This window comes from Anolis sagrei, chromosome 2 (genome assembly GCF_037176765.1).
Source record: "Anolis sagrei isolate rAnoSag1 chromosome 2, rAnoSag1.mat, whole genome shotgun sequence".
NCBI lineage: Eukaryota > Metazoa > Chordata > Lepidosauria > Squamata > Dactyloidae > Anolis > Anolis sagrei.
Window position 1 is genome coordinate 163,239,521 of NC_090022.1, and position 25,408 is coordinate 163,264,928.

Genomic DNA, 25,408 nt, shown 5'->3' on the forward strand with positions numbered 1-25,408 from the left:
AGCATCTTTCTCTTAAAGTTACAGTAGAACGTAGTACTATGTAGAATATTATACACTGAGACGTAGAGACTGAAAAGAAGAAACTGAAAACTTGAGGCCAACAAAAGGGTATGTGTAGCAAAACTTCATAAAAATATTTATATTCTTATCATTTATTAGATTTATTTATTTGATTTACATCTCACTTTCCCCCCTATGCAGGATCCAAGGTTTAAAAAAAAACCCAGACATTTATGTTATTGACCAGAAAGAGGAGCTTGGCAACAAAGGATATTCAAGTTGAAGGCACAACATTTTTCTGATCTTGGATGCTAAGCAGAATCAGGGCTGGTTAGTATGTGGATGAGAGACTGAACACCAGGTACTGTTGGCTATATTCCAGAGGAAGGAACTGGCGAAACCACGTCTGAGCACTCCTTGCCTATGAAGCCTGCAGGGTCAACACAATGCAACATGTGGCTTGCAAGTACACACTACTACTATTACTGCTTCTACTACTACTACTACTACTACTACTACTAAATAAATATAGGCTTTTCTAAACCTACCTTCTTCCAAATATATATATAAGATAGAAGAACTGTATATTTCCTAGGAATTCACTAGGAATTGTCCATGGGGTTGCTGGTAAGCTTGGCAACACCAGTGCTGCAACATTTACATTGGCTTACAACTGAGTACCGTGGCCTGTATAAGATGCTAGTTCTGACCTTTAAAACTCTTTACGGCCAGGGTCCATCGTACCTTAGGGACCCCCTCTCCTTCTCCCATCATCGGAGGTCGCAACGACCAGCCCAACGTGACTTACTCCATATACCGGGTCCTAGAGAAGTGCACTTGGAAAGGACCAGACGCAGGGCTTTTTCTATTTCTGCCCCTGCCTTGTGGAATTCCTTGCCGCCCTACATGAGAGCCATGCGTGACTTAGGGCCTTTTACTCTCGCACTTAAGACCTGGCTTTTTACTAGAGCATTCGATCTCTGTTGATTTTTAATTTTTGTATGTATGTATTTTATCTTTTGTAATTTAGCTGTAAATCGCTTGGAGCATTCTCGGATGGAGGGCAATTAATAAGTTATTAAATGATGATGATGATGATGATGGAAATGAAGTGACCCTGAAGATAAATCTGAGACATGACAGCTGAGATTTCCAAGGGTGAGTATTCTTCACCCCTTTTAACTATGCCTAGAAGCTTCTCAATATCCCTCGGCACCACAATTGAAGAGAGATATTGAGAAGCTGGAATGTGTCCAGAGGAGGGCAACTAAAATGATCAAGGGTCTGGAGACAAGCCCTCTGAGGAGCGGCTTAAGGAGCTGGGCATGTTTAGCCTGAAGAAGAGAAGGCTGAGAGGAGATATGATAGCCATGTATACATATGTGGGAGGAAGTCATAGGGAGGAGGGAGCAAGCTTGTTTTCTGCTGCCCTGGAGACTAGGACGCAATGGAACAATGGCTTCAAACTACAAGAAAGGAGATTCCATCTGAACATGAGGAAGAACTTCCTGACTCTGAGAGCTGTTCAGCAGTGGAACATGTAGCTGGGGGGGGGGGGGGGGGCTTTGGGGGCTTTAGCCCCCTCTGAAATTCTCATGGTTGTCTGCAAAAAGGCCTTACTGGTACATTATTTAAACTGTTATGTTTATTCATTTCATGATCTGATCACCATGTTCAATATATCTCATATGCATGGGGGTATTGGGATAACGATACAAAAGGTTTGCTAGGGTAGACCCTCTTTCACTCAGCCCCCCCCCCCCCCGAATCAAACTCAGTCCTATGAGGAGCGGCTTAAAGAGCTGGGCATGTTTAGGCTTCAAACTACAAGAAAGGAGATTCCACCTGAACATGAGGAAGAACTTCCTGACTGTGAGAGCCGTTCAGCAGTGGAACTCTCTGCCCCGGAGTGTGGTGGAGGCTCCTTCTTTGGAAGCTTTTAAACAGAGGCTGGATGGCCATCTGTCAGGGGTGATTTGAATGCAATGTTCCTGCTTCTTGGCAGGGGGTTGGACTGGATGGCCCATGAGGTCTCTTCCAACTCTTTGATTCTATGATCATGATTTTATACGGCAGTGTAGAAGGGGCCTCTGTCTTTGTGCCTTCTCTTGCAGCCCTCTCCATATTTCTAAATTCCCACATCACTCACTGGCATGCTGCTGAGCAATTCTGACTATGTAAATGTTTCCTTTGTATTTTTTTTTCCATGGAGGAAATGCAGAATAGTTCCCATTTTCACAAGATCTGGTAGATGGGAGCGTGAGAGATCAACAGGTCCTGTTATCCCAACCCTCCGCATACTCAGAAATAAATACAAATGCTTTTCTTAACGGATTGCTCATTTTTATGACATTGTGGCTGTGTGTCCATTTTCTCATTCAAACAGTTTGTGAGTGTTAGTTTCTTGCAAGATGTCATTCATATTGATAAACACATTAATTACACTATGTAAAAAAGTTGAAAATATTTCTGTTCCTCTGCTGAAATTGTTATTTTCTATTTAACTAGCGGTCCCCTGCCACGCGTTGCTGTGGCCCAGTCTGGTGATCTGGAAAATAAAGTACTGAGAAAGTGTTGGTTTCTAATATATGTAATGTCTTGATGCTTGTGGGTAAACAGTATTTCTTGTTGTTTCTTTGTCAGTGCTGATGTGGAGATTGTCTGGTTTGCCTCCTCTGGAACATGCAACATATCATTGCCCTTCTATAGGGGTCCCTTTCAAATATTTGATACTGCATCTGTCATATACATATATGTGTGTGTGTGAATGGCTGGATGGCCCTTTGTCAGGAGGGCTTTGATTATGTTTTCTTGCGCTGGTGAAAAGAGTTGGACTGAATGGCCCTAAGGCAGCATTTCTCAACCTGGGAGTTGGGACCCCTGTGGAGCGGGTCGTGAGGAGGGTGTCAGAGGGATCACCAAAGACCATCTGAAAATACAGTTTTCTGCATGGGGATTCTGTGTAAGAAGTTTGGCCCAATTCTATTGTTGGTGGGGTTCAGAATGCTCTTTGATTGTAGGTGAACTATGAATCCCAAAAGTCAAACTCTCAAAAGTCAAGGTATATTTCCCCCAAACTCCATCTGTGTGCATATTTGGGCATATTGAGTATTCGTGCCAAGTTTGGTCCAGATCCATCTTTGTTTGAGTCCACAGTGCTCTCTAGATGTAGGTGAACTACAACTCCAAAACTCAAAGTCAATGCCCACCAAACCCTTCCAGTATTTTCTGTTGATCAGGGGAGTCCTGTGTGCCAAGTTTGGTTCAATTCCATTGTTGGTGGAGTTCAGAATGATCTTTGATTATAGGTGAACTATATGTCCCAGCAACTACAACTCCCAAATGACAAAATCATAATTTTTTGAGTGATGGTCACTCCTTGTGTTGTGAGATGTTTTGTTGCCAAATTTGGTGTGATTTCGTTCATTGGCTCTTTTGTTTTTAAGGTACTCATTATGCACAGAGCATTTTTATATAGAGAGATTGTGCAGTACTTACTTTGAAAGTAGTTGTTATACTCCAGAAACTGTGTTTTTGTGGCTGCCAAACTATGTTGAATTGGTTAAAATTCTAGGAGATATTCGTTGAAAATCTATAGCAAAATGTGCTGCAGGATGTCCCACAAAAACAAAGTTTTTGCAGTTTAATAAACTTTTCCATGTTTTTATGAAAGAACCAATTAGGCAATGACATTTATAACTCCAGAAACAAAAATATTGTTACATAGTGTTATGGGAATGTTGTATCTACTGTGGGTTCTGGGGCAGGATAAGAGGCCCAGACTCTGTGGTTTGTCCCACACCATCTCTAGCCATATTTTGGAGAGCAGGCCCTCCTTCCTCCCCTTGTAAATAGGCATAGACCAGTGATGCCCAAACTCCAGTTCTATGACTTTTGTACTTCAATTCCCAGAAGCCTTAACTGCTTTAGTCAATGACCAGAGATTCTGGGAGCTGAAGTCCAACACACCAGGAAGGTCAGGTTTCCTAAAACACTGCCATCTATATAAATAAAAATGTAATGTTCATTTGTGGGATTAACATAACTAAAAAACCACTGGACAAATTGACACCGAATTTGGACACAAGATACCTAACAATCCAATGTATGTCCTTCACTCACAAAGAATTGATTTTGTCATTTGGGAGTTGTAGTTGTTGGGGTTTATAGTTCACCTATAATCAAATAGCATTCTGAACTCAACCAATGATGGAATTGAACCAAACGTGTCCCATGACCAACAGAAAACACTAGAAGGGTTTGGTGGGCATTGACCTTGAGTTTGGGAGTTGTAGTTCACCTACATACAGAGAGCACTGTGATGGATCTGGACCAAACAAGGAGGGATCTGGACCAAACTTGGCACAAATATTCCATATGCCCAAATATGAACACAGAAGCAGTTTGGGGGTAATAGACCTTGGTATTTGGGAGTTGTAGTTACCAGGATTTATAGTTCACCTACACTCAAAGAGCATTCTGAACCCCACCAGCGATATAATTGAGCTCAACTTCCCACACAGAACCTTGATGACCAACAGAAAATATTTAAGGCCATCCAGTCCAAGCCCCCCAAGCCCCCCCACCCCCGACTACATGCCTGCTTAAGGCCATTGAGTCCAACTACCTTCACCAGGCCAAGAAAACGTAATCAAAGCCCTCCTGACAAAGAGCCATCCAGCCATAGATATAGATAGATAGATACGATTCACACACACACCAGGCATGTAGCCGGGGGGGAGGGGGGGGGACTTGAGGGGCTTCACCCCCCCCCCCCCAAATTATCATGGTGGTCCACAAGAAGACCTTACTGGTACATTATTTAAACTGTTGTTTATTCATATCATGATCTGATCACCACACTCAATATATCCCATATTATGCATGGGGATATTGGGATAATGATACAAAAGGTTTGCTAGGGTAGACCCTCTTTCACTCAGACTCAGCCCCCCCCCCCCAAATCATACTCAGCTCCCCCTGAATCAAAATCCTGGCTATGGGCCTGACACACACATATAATATTATAGATCTGAAAGGGATCTCTAAAGAAGGACAATTATATGTTACATATCCCAGAGTAGGCAAACCAGAAAATCTCCACATCAACACTGACAAAAAATAACAACAAGAAATACTGTTTACCCACAACCATAAAGAAATTACTTATTTTAGTAAACAACACTTTTTTACCTTATTTTCCAGATCACCAGACTGTACTTCATAAAAAGGAAAATCAGCCTGTTTAACAAGCCTTGCAAATGCTGGTATCTTATCAGTAAATCTTTCATTTTTAAATCTAATTATTGTTCCTGGTGGCACAATGGGTTAAAGCACTGAGCTGCTGAGCTTGTTGACCGAAAGGTCACAGATTCGAATCCAGGGAGCGATGTGAGCTTCTGCTGTCAGCCCTAGCTTCTGCCAACCTAGCAGTTCAAAAACATGCAAATGTAAGTAGATCAATAGGTACTGCTCTGGCGGGAAGGTAACAGCGCTCTATGCAGTCATGCCGGCCACATGACCGCGGAGGTGTCTACAAACAACACCAGCTCTTTGGCTTAGAAATGGAGATGAGCACCAACCCCCAGAGTCGGACACAACTGGACTTAATGTCAGGGGACAACCTTTACCTTTTACCTATTGTTCCTGGGTTATACAAGTTGATTCTATTGTAAAAACACAGAAAAAGGTGATTAAACTGGCAAAACCTTGTTTTTGCAGCACATATTGCTATAAACCTCACTTTCCTAGTTTCCAACAAATCGCACAACCTCTGAAGATGCCTGAAATAGATGTGGGCAAAAGGTCAGGAGACAATGCTTCTGGAACATGGCCATACAATCTGGAAAACTCACGGCAACCCAGTGATTCCAGCCATGAAAGCTTTTGACAACACAAATTCAACTTAAGTTTGTGGCAGCCACAAAAACAAAGTTTCTGGAGTGGAAGAAGTTCAACTTTCAAAATAAGGGCTGCACCATTAAACAGGAAATAACACTTTCAAACGAAGGACAGAATTTCCCCCTCAATTAACATAGTGTTAATTGAGAGGGAGATTGAATCAAGATGATTTGCATAAGTGCAAGATTGTTTACATCTAAGTGCATCACAGGAAGCAGTAAGGATTAGGGCTGGGGGATCCTTTTTGGTGGCTTTGGGGGCCTAGCTCAGCATAAAGTGTGGGAGGGGACAGAGAAATCTCTCAATAGCCACTGAGAGTCTGATCTGGTCCAGATCCTGTCCTTCTGATCCCAGTGGAGCAAGTCCCTTTGGCTGCCCAGGAGGAGAAAGGGTTAAAGGGGAGCTGGTGCGTTTGGGCCTCTTATCAGCCCTGGGGTGGAGGCAGGTTAAAGAGTGACTTGAACCGCAGTCTCTGAGCAGGAGGAAATGTCACATGGAGGGCGGGGGGAGGAGGAGGAGGAGGAGTGGGGGGAGAGAAGTAACTATGGGTCATCATCGGGGCATTGCTTCCTCCTCCGTTACACTCAACTTTTCTGCTCGGGGATACACACCGGGCACCCCCTCCCCTCCCCAAAGAGCTCTTGCGTTTCCCCTTTTTGATGCCTGATAAAATGTTCTCCTTTCCTGCAGAAGGGCATCACTTGCCCGGCTCTGGCAGAGGATCCCTCAGCTAACCTTCTGGGACACCTGAATTTAGGCACGGCGGACTGGCTCCAGGCAACAATCGAAGGGGACTCTCAACCAACGGTAAGTCCCTCTTTGCACCCAGGCAGTCACTTCTCCTCTTCCTCGTCATGGGGTTCTTCCTTCCTTCCCTTTTTCCTTCCTTCCTTCCTTCCTTCCTCCTCTCCCTCCCTCCTTCTTTCCTTCCATCCCTTCTTCCCTCTTTCCTTCCCTCCTTCTTTCCTTCTTTCCTTCCTTCCCTCTTTCTTTCCTTCCTTCCTTCTCTCCCTCCTTCCCTCCCTCTTTCTTTCCTTCCTTCCTTCTCCCCCTCCCTCCCTCCTTCCTTCCTTCCTTCCTTCCTTCCTTCCTTCCCTCCCTCCTTCCCTCCCTTCCTTCCCCTCCCTCCCTCCTTCTTTCTTTCCTTCCTTCTCTCCTCCCTCCCTCCTTCCTTCCCTCCCTCTTTCTTTCCTTCTTTCCTTCTCTCCCTCCCTCCCTCCTTCCTTCCCTCCCTCTTTCTTTCCTTCCTTCCTTCTCTCCCTCCCTCCCTCCCTCCTTCCTTCCTTCCTTCCTTCCCTCTTTCTTTCCTTCCTTCTCTCCTTCCTTCCTTCCTTCTTTCCTTTCCTCCCTCCCTCCCTCCATTTCTCCTTCCTTCCTTCCTTCCTTCTCTCCCTCCCTCCTTCCTTCCCTCCCTCTTTCCTTCCTTCCTTCTCTCCTTCCTTCCTTCCTTCCTTCCTTCTTTCCTTCCCTCCCTCCCTCCTTCCCTCTTTCTTTCCTTCCTTCCTTCCTTCCCTCCCTCCCCTCTCTCCTTCCTTCTCTCCTTCCTTCCTTCCCTCCCTCCCTCTTTCCTTCCTTCCTTCTCTCCTTCTCTCCTTCCTTCCTTCCTTCCTTCCTTCCTTCCTTCTTTCCTTCCTTCCCTCCCTCCCTCCCTCCCTCCCTCCCCTCCCTCCTTCCCTCTTTCTTTCCTTCCTTCCTTCCTTCCTTCCCTCCCCTCTCTCCTTCCTTCCTTCCCTCCCCTCCCTCCCTCCTTCCTTCTTTCCTTCCTTCCTTCCTTCCTTCCCTCCCCTCTCTCCTTCCTTCCTTCCTTCCTTCCTTCCTTCCCTCCCCTCTCTCCTTCCTTCCTTCCTTCCTTCCTTCCCTCCCTCCCTCCCTCCCTTCCTCAACCCTCCTCTCTTCCTTTCCTGGGCTCACTCACTCACCTGCTCATATTTTTCCCCTCCTTTTTTCTGGACAGAAATCCAACAGGTAATGCAGAATTCATCCAGAATTCATCTTTTGGATGACAATTCTTAGACCCCTTCCACACAGCTGAATAAAATCCCACAATATCTGCTTTGAACTGAACTCTATGGACTCAGGTAACCAAGATCAAAGCAGATATTGTGGGATTTTCTGCCTTGATATTCTGGGTTATATGGCTATGTGGAAGGGCCAAGTAAGATCCAACTAAGGTGGCATTTATTTATTTATTATTACCCCGCTTTTCTCCTTGTGAGGACTCAAGGTCACTAAAAATCATACACCTGGTCAAGTTTAAAAAGTGCAAAACAAAAGTTAAAGAAATCCTGGAAGATGTAGTCCAGAAATAGCTTGTCCAGGTTCTTATTTATTTATTTACTTACTTTATTTGTATACCGCATCATTGCAAGCAGATTTCCAGTATGGTGGGGGATGGAGGCCTAGCATTTGTTAAAAAAACAAAACAAAAAAAAAACCAAAAAACAAATCATTTTTTTAAAAAAACACATGAATGTCTAGATAAAAGAGACCAGGTAGAAGGGCCAACTATGGTAAACCAAACGTACCCCTACACTATAGGATTCTAAGAGCAAATAGCAAATGAAAAGCCAATAATGTTGAATGTTTGAAGGATGCTCTTCAAAGTGGTTTGGATTATTACAACCTGATTGTGTATATATGTTTACTGTATATGTCAGGGGTATTTTGATTGTACTTTTCCTGCATGGCAAGGGGTTGGACTAGATGGCCTAAGAGGTCTCTTCCAACTCTATTATTCTTTGATTGTATGTGCCTTCAAGTTGCTTGTTTACTTATGGCAACCCCATGCATTTCATAGGGTTTTCTTAAGAAGGAACACTTCAAGATGGTTTTGTCACTGGGTTGTTGTAGGCTTTTTCTGGCTATACGGCCATGTTCTAGAGGCATTTTTCCTGACGTTTCGCCTGCATCTATGGCAAGCATCCTCACAGGTAGTGAGGTCTGTTGGAACTAGGCAAAAAGGGTTTATATATCTGTGGAATGGCCAGGGTGGACAAAGGACTCTTGTCTGCTGGAGCTAGGTGTGAATGTTTCAACTGACTACCTTGATTAGCATATAATGGCCTGAGAGTGCGTGGAGCAATCTTTTGTTGAGGGGTGATTAGATGTCCTTGTTTGTTTCCTCTCTGTTGTTGTGCTGTTCTAATTTTAGAGTTTTTAGAGTTATGGTTTCGTCAGTTGCTTCCCTGAAATAGAGTCTCCAGCACCTTTATTCATTGGTAATTACCTATTCAACATTCACCAGCGCTGATCTATTTAGTCCAAGATCAGCAGGAACCTGGTGCCTTCAGGCTATTTATGCTGTTTAAGTATAATTGACTCACAAGCAACAGAGTAATCAAAAAGTGGAAATTGCTGATCAACTAACTAGATTATGTGCATAGTCATGTCTGGGACTTCTGCTTCAACCATTTTTCTTATTAATGCATATTTTTACTCTGGTTGTGATTAAACATGATGAACCAGGAGCTTAGAAAAGCAGTAATCTTGTATGACCAAGAAAAACCATAAAAGCAAGAATGCGTCGCTCCAGGATTTAGGCAGATGTCTCAATCCTGAGATGAGACAAATATCGGGTTCTGCAGAATCTAAGCAACAGCAATATACTTGTTACTGCTGATCTTTTGAAGTTGATGTTTTATTATTACAGGCCTGGAGCAGGGTCAGGTCCATGGTTCCTCACATGATTTTTCAATAAGGCTTGGGATTTAGCTCAAGATCTTGCCTTTTGATCCGACCGCTACCTATGTCCATGAACGTTTCCAGTCAAACCAGTGGAAGCATAGGGAGTTTTGTGTATATATGTATGATAGTTGTGTGTATCTAAAGTGGGCAGGATTTGTCATACATGGAAACACTGTACAGAAAGTTCCCCTTTGAAAAGAGTTGCAATAACTCTCTGTCCAAAAGTAGTTTGTATTGTTGTTGTTCATTCGTTCAGTCGTCTCCGACTCTTCGTGACCTCATGGACCAGCCCACGCCAGAGCTCCCTGTCGGCTGTCACCACCCTCAGCTCCTTCAAGGTCAGTCCAGTCACTTCAAGGATCCCATCCATTTTGCCCTTGGTCGGCCCCTCTTCCTTTTACCTTCTACTTTCCCCAGCATGATTGTCTTCTCTAGGCTTTGCTGTCTCCTCATGATGTGGCCAAAGTACTTCAACTTTGCCTCTACTATCCTTCCCTCCAATGAGCAGTCAGGCTTTATTTCCTGGAGGATGGACTGGTTGGATCTTCTCGCAGTCCAAGGCACTCTCAGACCTTTCCTCCAACACCACAGCTCAAAAGCATCTATCTTCCTTCGCTCAGCCTTCCCTAAGGTCCAGCTCTCACATCCGTAAGTTACTACAGGGACATCATTGAGGTGCTCAAGCTCCAGCGCCACGACAAGGCGGTGATCCTTTGCTGGAGCCAAAAGTAGTTACTTGCTGTTATAGTTACATTTTGAACTGTTTGCGCTACCATTTTTTCATACCTAAGTAAAACAGTTACATATTAGCTGTTCTTTGCTGGGAATACTGGGGTGCTACAATCAGTTTCAACACACACTCCTCCCATGTACCCTCTTATCAGAATGAGCGTCTGAACTTTCTCAGAACGAAACACACCCAGAACACACACTCAGAACTAAAAAAAACAAGCCAATATAACAAAAGGTTATAATAACAATAATAATAATAACAACAATAATAATATTGTTTATAATAACAATAATAATAATAATAATAATAATAGCAACTTTATTTATACTCTGCCACCATCTCCCCAAGGGTACTCGGGGCGGCTTACATGAGGCCAAGCCCATCAATACAATATGCACAATATAACATAAAAAACACAACAGAAAATCAAAAAATAAAATAACCTAAAATACAAAAACCAATGTATAAAAGCGACCAATGTATATATGGCTGGCAAGACTGCATGTTTAGAAAGCCTGGGCTGACTTTGCATTATCACACAATTAATAATAATAATCTCAGTTCTTGTGGGTTTTTTCGGGCTATATGGCCATGTTCTAGAAGCATTTCTCCTGACGTTTTGCATGCATCTATAGCAAGCTTCCTCAGAGGTGAGGTCTCAGAGGTGAGGAAGCTTGCCATAGATGCAGGCGAAACGTCAGGAGAAATGCTTCTAGAACATGACCATATAGCCCGAAAAAACCCACAAGAACTGAGTGATTCCAGCCATGAAAGCCTTCGACAATACAATAATAATAATAATAATACCTCTAATATCCTAGACCCTTGGGAAGAGGCAAATATTCAGAGATTAATCCCAGACACGTATGCATGTGTTCATGTTGTTATGCACATGTAAATATAATAATTGGACCTAATGTGCATGTGTTCATATTGTTACGTACATGTAAATATAATAATTGGATCTAATGTGCATGTTCATGTTGTTATGTGCATGTAAATATAATAGGACCTAATGTGCATGTGTTCATGTTGTTATGTGCATGTAAATATAATAATTGGATCTAATGTGCATGTGTTCATGTTATGTGCATGTAAATATATTAATTGCACCTAATGTGCATGTTCATGTTGTTACGTGCATGTAAATATAATAATTGCACCTAATGTGCATGTGTTCATGTTGTTATGTGCATGTAAATATAATAATTAGACCTAATGTGCATGTGTTCATGTTGTTATGTGCATGTAAATATAATAATTGGACCTAATGTGCATGTGTTCATATTGTTACGTACATGTAAATATAATAATTGGACCTAATGTGCATGTTCATGTTGTTATGTGCATGTAAATATAATAATTGGACCTAATGTGCATGTTCATGTTGTTATGTGCATGTAAATATAATAATTGGACCTAATGTGCATGTGTTCATGTTGTTATGTGCATGTAAATATAATAATTGGACCTAATGTGCATGTGTTCATGTTGTTATGTGCATGTAAATATAATAATTGGACCTAATGTGCATGTGTTCATGTTGTTATGTGCATGTAAATATAATAATTGGACCTAATGTGCATGTGTTCATGTTGTTATGTGCATGTAAATATAATAATTGGACCTAATGTGCATGTGTTCATGTTGTTATGTGCATGTAAATATAATAATTGGACCTAATGTGCATGTTCATGTTGTTATGTGCATGTAAATATAAAAATTGGACCTAATGTGCATGTGTTCATGTTGTTATGTGCATGTAAATATAATAATTCGACCTAATGTGCATGTCCATGTTGTTATGTGCATGTAAATACAGGGTTAGTCAAAATGCATAGGCCAATAAGCCATTCAATTGAATGGCTTATTGGCCTATGCATTTTGACTAACCCTGTATAATAATTGGACCTAATGTGCATGTTCATGTTGTTATGTGCATGTAAATATAATAATTCAACCTAATGTGCATGTTCATGTTGTTACATACATGTAAATATAATAATTCAACCTAATGTGCATGTTCATGTTGTTATGTGCATGTAAATATAATAATTGGACCTAATGTGCATGTTCATGTTGTTATGTACATGTAAATATAATAATTGGACCTAATGTGCATGTGTTCATGTTGTTATGTGCATGTAAATATAATAATTGGACCTAATGTGCATGTTTGCATGCTAGTAGTTTGAGGCCAGAGCTCAAATGTCTGCTTGATCATGGAAACTCACTGGGTGACCTGGGCCAAGTCACTCTCCTCCCTCGAAAGGAGACCAACATCTTCTGAACAAATCTTACCAAGAAACCCCTGTGATAGTGTCAATTTGAAGGCATGCCACAACAATAGCTGCAGCACAGTCATTTCTCATCAACAATGTAGTGTTACGCCTTCAACAATGATTTACTTATACATTTTGTTATGCTGCTCCCAAGCTCTAAGTAAAGCCAGAGAGATTAAACCGCCCTGTAACTGTATTTCAACATATTCAATTAGATTGCTTGTGCTTGTAAAGGCCTCCTCGCTAATTCTCTGTTGTTTCACTTCTGAATATATTCTCTTTGAGGAATGTACTCAAGGCAGAAACAAATATATTGTGAAAGGGGGCAGCCTCTCTTTTTGTCGCTTGAGTTGCCAGACCTGGGTTCAGTACTCCCATAATTACTGTAATCCAAAATAGGAAAGATTATGTGTTTGTTGATGGTCTCACTCCCTATAATCTCTCCGTGCAGGAGATGCGAATTCTATGTCTTCTGATTGATTGAGTCATTTTTTTGCCTTCTAAATTAGTTTTGCACTGCAAGCCTGAGGCTGTGATCCTGTGCATATAACTCCACCAAAAACAGAGATCTTGATTCTTAGGAGAAAAGCAACAAATTATGCTTGATTCATTTGAGATACGCATAGGTTTCCGTTTTAGAAGAAACCTTGAAGTAGGCAATGGCAGTATTTTTGAACTAAACTTTGAAAAGAATCATAGAATCATGGAGTTGGAAGAGACCTCATGGGCCATCCAGTCCAACCCCCTGCCAAGAAGTAGAAAAATTGCATCCAAAGCACCCCCGACAGATGGCCATCCAGCTTCCAAAGAAGGAGCCTCCACCACACTCTGGGGCAGAGAGTTCCACTGCTGAATGGCTCTCACCAGGCCCGTAGCCAGGTTTTTGATTGGGGGGGGGGGGCTGAGTTTGATTTGGGGGAGGGGGGCTGAGTGAAAGAGGGTCTACCCTAGCAAACCTTTTGTATCGTTACCCCAATACCCCCATGCATATGAGATATATTGAGCATGGTGATATGAATAAACATAACAGTTTAAATAATGTACCAGTAAGGCCTTTTTGCAGACCACCATGAGAATTATGGGGGGGGGGGGGGCTAAGCCCCCAAAGCACACCCCCCCCCCCCCCGGCTACATGCCTGGCTCTCATAGTCAAGAAGTTCTTCCTCATGTTCAGATGGAATCTCCTTTCTTGTAGTTTGAAGCCATTGTTCCGCGTCCTAGTCTCCAGGGAAGCAGAAAACAAGCTTGCTCCCTCCTCCCTGTGGCTTCCTCTCACATATTTATACATGGCTATCATGTATATTGATATAAACATTTTCAAAGTGATTTTAAAAACAATACTAGAATTCCCAATGTTTGCATATACGAATGTGGAAAATCTGTCTTATATGATTTATTTATCTATTATTTATATACAGTATTTATATTCTTCCCTTCTCACCCGCAGGGGACTCAGGGCGGATTACAATGTACATATATATGGCAAACATTCAATGCCAAAGACGCACAACAGATATAGACAGACAGTCAGAGGCTCTTTAACTTTTTCTAGCCACCAGGGGAGCTGTCGCTTTCATCATCCATCTGAGACACTGATTAAGGAGTTCTGCATTCCTTGCATGCTTTGGTGGAGTGCTTTGTTGGAGTCTTTTTTATGGCCTCATAAATTATTTAAATTAGCCTCCCCACACATAGGTGGTACCTAATTTTCCTACTTGACAGATGCAACTGTCTTTCGGGTTGTAAAGGTTGACAACAAGCTACACAATTGGTTGGAAGCTCACTCAGACCTGGGCTGGCTTTGAACTCATCATCTTTTGGTCAGAAGTGATCTTAATGCAGCTGACACTCAGCCAGGTCTGCCACAGTCCCGGTGAGTGTTAGGCAGATTTATGGTGTGATTCTAAACAAATAGCTACTGGGTTGTTGTAGGTTTTTTCGGGCTATTTGGCCAAGTTCTAAAGGCATTTTCTCCTGACGTTTCGCCTGCATCTATGGCAAGCATCCTCAGAGGTAGTGAGGTCTGTTGGAACTAGGAAAAAGAGTTTATATATCTGTGGAATGACCAGGGTGGGACAAAGGACTCTTGTCTTCTGGAGCTAGGTGTGAATGTTTCAACCGATCACCTTGATTAGCATTTGATTGCCTGGCAGTGCCTGGAGCAATCTTTTGTTGAGAGGTAATTAGATGTCCTTGTTTGTTTCCTCTCTGTTGTTGTGCTGTTCTAATTTTAGAGTTTTTTTTAATACTGGTAGCCAGATTTTGTTCATTTTCATGCTTTCCTCCTTTCTGTTGAAATTGTCCACATGCTTGCGGATTTCAAAGGCTTCTCTGTGTAGTGTGACATAGTGGTTGTTGGAGTGGTCCAGCATTTCTGTGTTGTCAAATAATATGCTGTGTCCAGGTGGGTTCATCAGGTGCTCTGCTATGGCTGACTTTTCTGGTTGAAGTAGTCATTGATACACTGAGTAGTCATCATAGATACTCATTGATTCCTGGTGTGTACAGGATTGCATCCTGAAAGACCTTTACATTGGCACACAGCAGGATAGCAGTATTAAAGTGCAGTTTGACACCTCTTCGTTTGCCATGATTCAATGCTTAGGAATTATGGGAGATGTTTTGTGAGGCATCCACACTTTTTGGCAGAGAAGGCTATGACACTCATGGTTCCATAACAAAGAGCCATGGCAGTTCAATTAATGTCAGACTATATTAATTCAACAATGTAGATCTATCACTGGAGAAAAATGAAAATCAATTTCCACTTTAGTTCATTGGCCATCCTGAAAATGAGCACTAGGGTCAAAGATTGACATACCTCACTACCTCTGAGGATGCTTGCCATAGATGTAGGTGAAACGTCAGGAGAGAATGCTTCTAGAACGTGGCCATATAGCCCGAAAAACCTACAACAACCCAGTGATTCCAGCCATGAAAGCCTTTGACAATAAGATTGACATATGTATTGTTGAAGGCTTTCATGGCCAGAATCACTAGGTTGTTGTAGGTTTTTTCGGGCTATATGGCCATGATCTAGAGGCATTCTCTCCTGACGTTTTGCCTGCATCTATGGCAAGCATCCTCAGAGGTAGTGAGGTCTGTTGGAACTAGGAAAAAGGGGTTTATATATCTGTGGAATGACCAGGGTGAGACAAAGGACTCTTGTCTGCTGGAGTTAGGTGTGAATGTTTCAACTGACCACCTTGATTAGCATATAATGGCCTGAGAGTGCCTAGAGCAAACTTTTCTTGAGAGGTGATTAGATGTCCTTGTTTGTTTCCTCTCTGTTGTTGTGCTGTTGTAATTTTCCTAGTTCAAACAGACCTCACTACCTCTGAGGATGCTTGCCATAGATGCAGGCGAAACGTCAGGAGAGAATGCCTCTATACCATGGCCATATAACCCGAAAAAACCTACAACAACCCAAAATTGACATAGTTTGCTACCTTTCTAAGAATGCATGAAATAAACAAAAGGTTTCTCCTCTGTCCTCCTCACAGTGGTTTCACCTCTTCCCTTTTCAGATGCTGGGCTTCCTGTTCCTCTTGGGGATTTTCCTGGCTGCCCCACCAGAACTTCATGCCGCCTCTTCCTCCTTGCGCTTCATTGCTGTGGGAGACTGGGGTGGAGTCCCCAATGCACCTTTCTACACTGCCCGTGAGGTGGCCGTAGCCAAGGAAATGGGGCGGACAGTAGCATCACTAGGAGCTGATTTCATCCTCTCCCTGGGAGACAACTTCTACTACAGTGGTGTTAATGATGTCTATGACAAACGTTTTCAGGTATAGAGAAACTCTCATAGCCGTGGTGCATATCAATGCATTGGATACCAACGTTTCCCAGAAAAATTGGTATCCAATGCAGGGATCATAAGACCAAATGCCAGTGGTCCCACTGAATGCAAATTTCTTTGCGATATAGAACTAGCCCTCTATGGCCCCTTCTTCACGGCCATATAATCCAGTTCAAAGCAGATAATCTGGATTTTCTATGGCAGTGTGGAAAGGGTCTAAGACAGGATTCAAATTACTATGTTGTCATGTTATCTTATGGTTAGCTTATTTTTTAGTTATGAAATCCTGTTGTGGTCATCTTCTTTTGGTTTTCCACAAGGTCTATAAACGTTTCCATTCTTTTTGTAGATTCTGCAAATTAGTTTGCTGTAGGGCTAAAGTTGTATGCAGAACACATCATGCGATGTGCGGGGCTTGACAAATGCAAGGTTGGGATTAAAATTGCTGGAAGAAACATTAACAATCTTAGATATGCAGATGATATCTGCAGATGATATCTTTGATGGCTGAAAATGAGGAGGAACCGAGGAGCCAAGGTGAAAGAAGAAAGTGCAAAAGCTGGGTTGCAGCTAAACATAAAAAAAGATTGTGGCAACAAGAATGATTGATAACTGGGAAATAGAGGGAGAAAACATGGAGGCCGTATTTCTAGGTGCAAAGATTACTGCAGGTGCACACTGCAGCCAGGAAATCAGAAGATGTTTACTTCTTGGGAGGAGAGCAATGACCAATCTCGATAAAATAGTGAAGAGTAGAGACATCACACTGGCAACGAAGATCTGCATAGTTAAAGCAATGGTATCCCCTGTAGTCACCTACGGACAGGGGCGGCTCAACCCATTATGCAAAGTAAGCATTTACAGTATAGTTGATTTTGCCCAGGGGCGCTCCTGAGGCGCTCTTGGGAGGAAACAGACCTTGACATATGTGAGTTGTAGCTACTGGGATGTATAGTTCACCTAAAATCAAAGAGCATTCTGAACTCCAATGATGGAATTGAACCAAATATGGCACACAGAACTCCTATGACGAATAGAAAATATATATTAATTATTGGCTTGGCGGGGGGGGGGGGGCAAGATACTGATTGCTTACTGTTGAAAATTACTTAGGGCCGCCTCTGTCTACGGATGTGAGAGCTGGACCATAGGGAAGGCTAAGCAAAGGAAGATCGATGCTTTTGAACTGTGGTGTTGGAGGAAAGTGCTGAGAGTGCCTTGGACAGCGAGAGGATCCAACCAGTCCATACTTCAGGAAATAAAGCCTGACTGCTCACTGGAGGGAAGGATATTAGAGGCAGAGATGAAGTACTTTGGTCACATCATGAGAAGACAGTAAACCTTAGAGAAGACAATGATGCTGGGGAAAATGGAAGGGAAAAGGAAGAGGGGCCGACCAAGGGCAAGATGGATGGATGGTATCCTTGAAGTGACTGGCTTGACCTTGAAGGAGCTGGGGGTGGAGACGGCCAACAGGGAGCTCTGGTGTGGGACAGACCATGAGGTCACGAAGAGTCGGAAGTGACTGAATAAATAAACAACAACAGGGCTAAAGTTAACCTTTTATTCTTTGGCATTGGTATACATAAATAGTTAATCTTACTTTTCCTGGCAGGAGACCTTTGAGACCGTTTTCCAGGCCCCCTCACTGCGTAAGGTGCCCTGGTATGTTTTGGCTGGAAATCATGACCATTCAGGGAACGTCTCTGCCCAGATTGCCTACACCAAGATCTCCAAGCGTTGGTAAGACATACCTTTACTAGCTTGTTATTATTTATTGAAGAAAAACTGTAGCATGATGTGGAGATGTTTGAGGAAAGAAGAGTTTGTGGGAGAAAGAGGACCTCTTGCAGGGCCCTTATATTTATACATGGCTTTCCACGTATGTGAGCGAGACACAATTTTAACTGTGCACTGTGCAGTCTTAAACACTATGCTGTGTTTAATCTTATTAAACATATTCAATCATTTTCAATTCCTTATTTTAGTAAGATTCCAGAGCTAAAGAAGAAAACAAACAAACAAAAATACGCAAAACGAACTTGCCCACACCCAGATAATATTATTGTCTATTACCGGCATGGGCAAACTTCAGCCCTCCAGGCGTTTAAGACTTATTTGTTTGTTTGTTTGTTTGTTTATTTATTTATTTATATACTGCTTTTCTCAGCCCTCAGGCGACTCAAAGCGGTTAACAACATCATTACAAAACATCACAAGACAGTTAAAAACAATTGTAACATAAACAAATAAACATCAGTATAACAATCATTAGCGCCTCAACAGTAAAATCAGAATCCAGTCTCATCATCCATTATTCCGTATTCCTATGTTCAATTATACTGTTTAATCAAATGCTTGTTCGAACAACCAGGTCTTCACTTTCCTCCAAAACGCCAGCAGGGAGGGGGCCGATCTGATATCTGTAAGCAGGGCGTTCCACAGCCGAGGGGCCACCACTGAGAAGGCCCTGTCTCTCGTCCCCGCCAAGCGCGCCTGTGATGCAGGCGGGACAGAGAGCAGGGCCTCCCCAGATTATCTTAGTGTCCTAGTCGGTTCATAGGAGGAGATGCGTTCGGAGAGGTAAGTAGGGCCAGAACCCTTTAGGGTTTTATAGGCTTCAACTCTCAGAAATCCCAGCCAGTTTACTAGCAGTTAGGAATTGTGGGAGTTGAGATCAAAAACACATGGAGGGTCAAAGTTTGCCCATGCTTGGTCTATTATTAGACATTATGTGGGGAGGACTCCCCGTACTTTTCATATTTCCCATTTTTAACATTTGTTTTATTGGGAATGAGATGGAAAGAACCTCAAGATTCATTGACTTAAAATTTGCCCCACAGAGTTAACATGGATTTATTATTTATTGCTTTTTCAGTCTTTTCATTTCTCTCCCATGGGGGATCAAAATTTAATTTAAAGCACAATATTGTTAAACAATTCATTGAACAAAAGTTAATAAATTATCAAATAAACAATCACACTAAAAACATGACAGCCTGCTCTCTGTATCCATGGGTCTGTAGCTTGAGAATATTCTAAATAATCAAATTAAAAAATCCAAAAATATTTTGACATTTTATATAAGTGATTTTTTTTTTGGTCGTGTCAGGAGCAACTTGAGAAACTGCAAGTTGCTTCTGGTGTGAGAGAATTGGCCGTCTGCAAGGACGTTGGCCAGGGGACACCTGGATGATTTGATGTTTTTATCATCCTTGTGGGAGGCTTCTCTCATGTCCCCGCATGAGGAGCTGGAGCTGACAGAGGGAGCTCATCCGCCACTCCCCGGATTCGAACCTGCGACCTTTCGGTCTTCAGTCCTGCCAGCACAGGGGTTTTACCCACAGCGCCACCGGGGACTCCTATATAAGTGATGCCATTTTACCATTGGGATTTGAGGATTCATGGGATTTTGATATTCACAAGGGGCAGTTGAACCAAAACCCTAATAAATTGCAAAAATCTACTGTAATCCCAGAAAAGTTTTTAAAAGACCGTTAAAATAAACTAATAATTATAAAAGCATAAATACAGCATACCCTGAATAGAAAAAGTTCTGTTACTTGCAATTAACATTAAAAAGGCCAGAATAAACAGAAAGAACTTTGCCTGACAGCAGAGAAAGACATGAAAATGGGTGAACCAGGACCAATGGGAAGGAACTGTGCAATTTGGGAGAAGCTCTTGAAAAGTCTGCCATCTATGTTCTCACCAATCTTTTGCACACTTCCATGATGTCTTCCTTAGGGAAGGAACTGAACACCCCACACATAATGTTGTGAAGTGGAAAAGTCTTCTGATTGTTCCCCTTCCTGCCTTTTCCCCTTCAGGCATTTCCCCAAGTACTACTACAAGCTGAGGTTCAAGGTCCCTGGCAGCAATGCTTCTGTTGCCATCCTCATGATTGACACCGTGACTATCTGTGGCAATTCGGATGACTTCCAGGATGAGCAGCCCTTGCGTGCACAGGATCCCAGTGTGGCCCGTAGCCAGCTCTCCTGGCTTCGCAAACAGATGGCCAACTCCCAGGATGACTACTTGCTCGTGGCTGGGCACTACCCAGTGTGGTCTGTGGGAAAGCATGGCCCCACTGCATGCCTGGTCAAGCAACTGCAGCCGCTGCTACAGAAATACAAGGCCACCGCCTACTTGTGTGGCCATGATCACAACCTCCAGGTGAGTCAAGGGGAAAAAAGAATCCCTAATAATAATAATAATAATAATAATAATAATAGTAATACTTTATTTGTACCCCGCTACCATCTCCCCAAGGGACTCGGTGCAGCTTACATGAGGCCGAACCCAGAATACAACAATACAAGCAATAACAATAACAATACAAGCAATTTAAAAACAACAAGACAATAAAACAATAACACAAGCATTATCAATAGGACAACACACTTTAAAATATATGGGTAGGCCAAATGTCATTAAAATTAAAAGATTTTACTGTTAGATTGTAATCTGACAAATTCTTCTATCTAAGATGTTGTAAAAAGAGGGAAGAATGTATGCTTATACATGTTGCTTGATAAATGTATAATAAATTATTTTTAAAAAATAAAAGATTAAAAAGTAATGCTGGACATGGGCGAAAAAGTGATGGGGCAGTTTGTGGGAACATGCGAGCAGACCTAAAACAATATAAAGTGCTTTGGAGGACAAAGTGCTATGGGATCATTATTGTGGGAAGGCACACTGGAACAACCACGTCTTCAAGCTCCTCTTAAAGACTGCCAAAGTTGGGGCATGCCTGATGTCGTTAGGGAGTGAGTTCCAGAGTCAAGGGGCCACCACCGAAAAGGCCCTCTCACTCATCCCCACCAATCACGCTTGCGATGCAGGTGGGAGCGTGAGCAGGGCCTCTCCAGATGATCGAAGAGATCATGTGGGTTCGTATACAGAGATGCGGTCACGAAGGTAGGCGGGTCCCAAACCGTTCAGGGCTTTGTAGGTAAGAACCTGCACCTTGAATTGGGTCTGGAAAATGAATAGCAGCCAATGGAGCTCCTTAAACAGGGAGCTCTTAAACAGAGTTTTCAGCTTTTTGGCTAACATCAAGTGTAGTATCAAGTGTAGAGTTTGTACTTTCTTACAAAATGTTATTCTCCCCACAGCCCTTGTTGTGCCTCTTGTGTTTTCCACACCATTCTACACATTTCTGATTTAGCTAAGAACTAGATCCTTGGCTCCCCAAAATGTGCCCTTACCAGACTTTTTATTATTTATTTATTTTTGTCGTGTCAGGAGTCGCTCCTGTTGTGAGAGAATTGGCCGTCTGCAAGGACGTTGCCCAGGGGACGCCCGGATGATTTTTGATGTTTTTATCCTTGTGGGAGGCTTCTTTCATGTCCCCACATTAGGAGCTGGAGCTGATAGAGGGAGCTCATCCACCTCTCCCCTTACCAGACTGATTTCAGGCAATACTATGGTAGATTGGAGTGATGCCCCGTAAGTGGTGTGACAGTGATTCTAGTGGAAGCCTATTCCTTCTTTCTTCCCACACAGTACCTTCAGGACAAAACTGGTTTGGGCCACGTGCTGAGTGGAGCAGGCAACTTCATGGATGAATCCAGGCAGCACCTCAATCAAGTTCCTGCTGGTTACCTACGTTTCTTCTATGGCAGTACCGCTTCCCAGGGTGGATTCACCTATGTTGAGATTGATGGGAAAGAGATGAGTATCACTTTTATCGAGGCCAGGGGCAAGTCACTCTACAAGACCACGCTACCCAGGCGGAGACGCTTCTAAAGACAAGAGAGCCTTCATCACTGATTAGACATCCTGGCTTGTAGCAAGGAGCACCAGTGATATCTCTGGAATACACATACACTTATCCTATGCCTTCCTTCTCGACTGGTATTTGTGTGGAACATACAAAGCTCTGAGAGAGTACACTAGTCTCACATTGTGGCTCAGCAGGGTGAAATGGAAGCAGGATTTGGAGTTGTGATTCATCCCCTTCCTGCTGTCATATATGCACAAAATTTGAAATAATAGAATAACTGAACAGTGCTGAATAGCAACCGTTCTTTGTTTTTACAATAGTAAGGAAAATCTGAAAGGGAGGTCTCCTTAGCTTACTGCAAAGTTTGTTGCTACAACATGGTAGAGATTTGGCCTTTTAGTGCGCATCCCCAGAATAATAATCAGCTCTTGATGCTGTCATTAACTCCTAGATTTATTAAAGGAGAATAAACTTTTGTCTACATTATGATCAGGGTCATTGTTTCCTGGTGAAGACAGTGGAACTTTGGATTGGAATTGGAGATGAAAATTAACTATTTTCTGTTTGCACACCCTCCAGTCTCTGGGTATAGTTGGAAAATGGAACAAGAATGCCAAATTTGAAGGCTGGATCTACACTGCCATGTAATGCAGTTTCAGAATGCAGGTTAACTGCAATGAACTGCATTATATGTCAGTGTAGACTCGTGTAATCCAGTTCAATGCTTTTAATCTGCATTCTGAAACTGCATTATATGACAGTATACTAACTCTGGGGTGATGGCCCAATCTCAGTGCTATTAGAAGAACATTGCATGTCTAAATAATGTATTATATGTGTGTGTGCCAAAGGAACTGCAGATCTATCTTCTGAATAGATTACTTATCTGATAAGAGGGCTCTTCAGGATTGTTTTTCCTTTTGGATCTGCTGTGTTGGATTTGATTCTCCTTTCACTCTTAGCTTCTGTTACACACTTTAAAGTTACTCATTTACCAAGATTTTTATCTGAAATAGAAGGGATTTGTTTCCTTCAAGATTGATGATTCTTTGCGACTAGAATCCAGTTGTATTCTGTATATGGGCTACTAGGTTTGTTTAAGAAAATAGCAGAATATTTTAATGTTTTCTCGTGAGTAGTTTTTAAATAAATTGCTTTGAAAGCACTCCTGGTCTTTTTTTCACCAACCACAATTTCAGTAAGATTTTGGTAAGAACAATTTAATTATTCAGAATTACATGTTCGAATGGATGCTGTCCTCGTATTTGTTCAATGACAACACAAGCTGAAACCCATTTTTATTCAGATCACATGTTTTATTTCTATCCCTTTCCCATTTCTAAGCCAGGTTGCTTAGAAATCGTTTTTTCTCTCTCTTGTCTAAGATCCTATAACTTAGAAATCCTCATGTTTATGGATTGCAAGAAAGCACCGGGATTGTGGCGCAGCTGGCTGAGTGTCAGCTTCATTAAGATCACTCTGACCAAAAGGTCATGAGTTCGAACAGCCTGGGTTGGAGTGAGCTTCTAACCAATTGTGTAGCCTGTTGTCGACCTTTGCAACCCAAAAGACAGTTGCATCTGTCAAGTAGGAAAATTAGGTACCACCTTAAAGTGTGGGGAGGCTAAATTAACTAATTTATGAGGCCATAAAAAAGATTCCAGCAAAGCATTCCAGTGGGGAAGCATGCGGGGAATGCGGAAGTACTTCATTAGTGTCGCAGATGGACGATGAAAGCGACAGCTCCCCTGGCGGCCAGAAAAAGTTAAATATAGCCTCTGTCTATGTCTGTATATGTTGTATGTCAAAAATTGGCATTGAATGTTTGCCATATATGTGTACACCACCCTGAGTCCCCTGCGGAGTGAGAAGGGCGGAATATAAAAGCTGTAAATAAATAAATAAATAATCCTCACCATTGGCTTTGTGGCTAATAGCCCCAGCAACTAAGTCAGCTCCATGCTTCTCGTCCTAACTGGAAATGTCAAGAGCTGAACGTGAAATTGCTTGCATGCAAAAGAGACACTTGACTGTTGGGACAGACTCCTTGACATTTTCAAGAACCTGTATTAAGGCAGAGGAGCATAAGGCTACTTACAAGAGTCCTAAGCAAGAGAGAAAACAGGCAGCCAGAAAGGTAAACAATAAAAGCTTTTCCAGGCATTTTGGACTAAAGATTAAAGACAAAAGACACTGTCAGACAGCCAATGCACTGCCGATCAGTGATATAATATAAAGCATTTCTGCTAACCACCTTAGGAAACACTGTAGTAAGATCCAGTAGCATAGTCCCTGGTTACACTAGGTTAAAGCCCAAGAAGATCTCAGTTTAATACAGCTTAACTCTTAGGACCTCATCAGGCAGGCAGAGGGAAAGTGGAGGGAATTTTTTTATTTTTTTATTTACAGCTCTTATATTCCGCCCTTCTCACCCCACAGGGGACTCAGGGTGGATTACAGTGTACACATATATGGCAAACATTCAATGCCAATTTTTGACATACAAACATATACAGACATACACAGAGACTATTTAACTTTTTCTGGCCTCCAGGAAAGCTGTCACTTTCATTGTCCATCTGCAACGCTGATGAAGTACTTCCGCATTCCCCGCATGCTTCCCCGCTGGAATGCTCTGCTGGAGTCTTCTTTTATGGCCTCATAAATTAGTTAATTTAGCCTCAACACTTTAAGGTGGTACCTAATTTTCCTACTTGACAGATGCAACTGTCTTTCAGGTTGCAAAGGTCGACAACAGGCTACACAATTGGTTGGGAACCCACTCCAACCCGGGCTGGCTTCGAACTCATAACCTTTTGGTCAGAGTGATCTTAATGCAGCTGACACTCAGCCAGCTGCGCCACAATCCTTCATTGTCTACCATATTTCCTTGTCTTTTGAGATGGCCTCCCAACCCATGTAGTTTCATCATTTCCTCCCCGTTTTCTCCTATTAGGGGTTGGACAGTAAATGGAGTCTTCTCTCCATTTTTCAGGCACTGGCAACACAGATTCCCATTGGCAGCTACCAGAAATGGCTCTGCGTTGTGGGATGGTCTCTGTGGGACTCCATTTTGCCAGTGCCTAAAACGGGGAGAAGACGCAGAGAAGATTGCATTAGACAACCCCTATCAAATTAATGTATTCAATTTTACACAATTTTAAAACAGAGAATGACCAAGACATAGTCCAAAGGGCTGTATAGACTGTATTCTATCGAGAGGGGAGGTCTTCATTCTGTGAAAGTATATACTGTCCGATGTCTCAAAGTTGAAAATTGAG

At 42.4% G+C, this 25,408-nt stretch overlaps 1 protein-coding gene across 4 annotated transcripts; it reads left to right on the plus strand.

Annotated features, from left to right (window-relative positions):
- Positions 1-23,292, plus strand: ACP5 (acid phosphatase 5, tartrate resistant). 4 transcript variants are annotated; one of them, XM_067464021.1, is made up of 8 exons: positions 1-108; positions 202-466; positions 1,031-1,158; positions 6,592-6,708; positions 16,128-16,385; positions 18,012-18,139; positions 20,227-20,572; positions 21,908-23,292. In XM_067464021.1, exons 5-8 carry the CDS (start codon positions 16,128-16,130, stop codon positions 22,148-22,150), a joined length of 975 nt encoding a protein of 324 aa, XP_067320122.1. In that variant the 5' UTR covers positions 1-108; positions 202-466; positions 1,031-1,158; positions 6,592-6,708; the 3' UTR covers positions 22,151-23,292. The 4 variants fall into 4 exon arrangements, with proteins under 4 accessions (XP_067320122.1, XP_067320121.1, XP_067320123.1 ...); XM_067464020.1 differs by having other exon boundaries at positions 202-462; XM_067464022.1 differs by having other exon boundaries at positions 202-330.
- Positions 23,293-25,408: the final 2,116 nt, after the last annotated feature.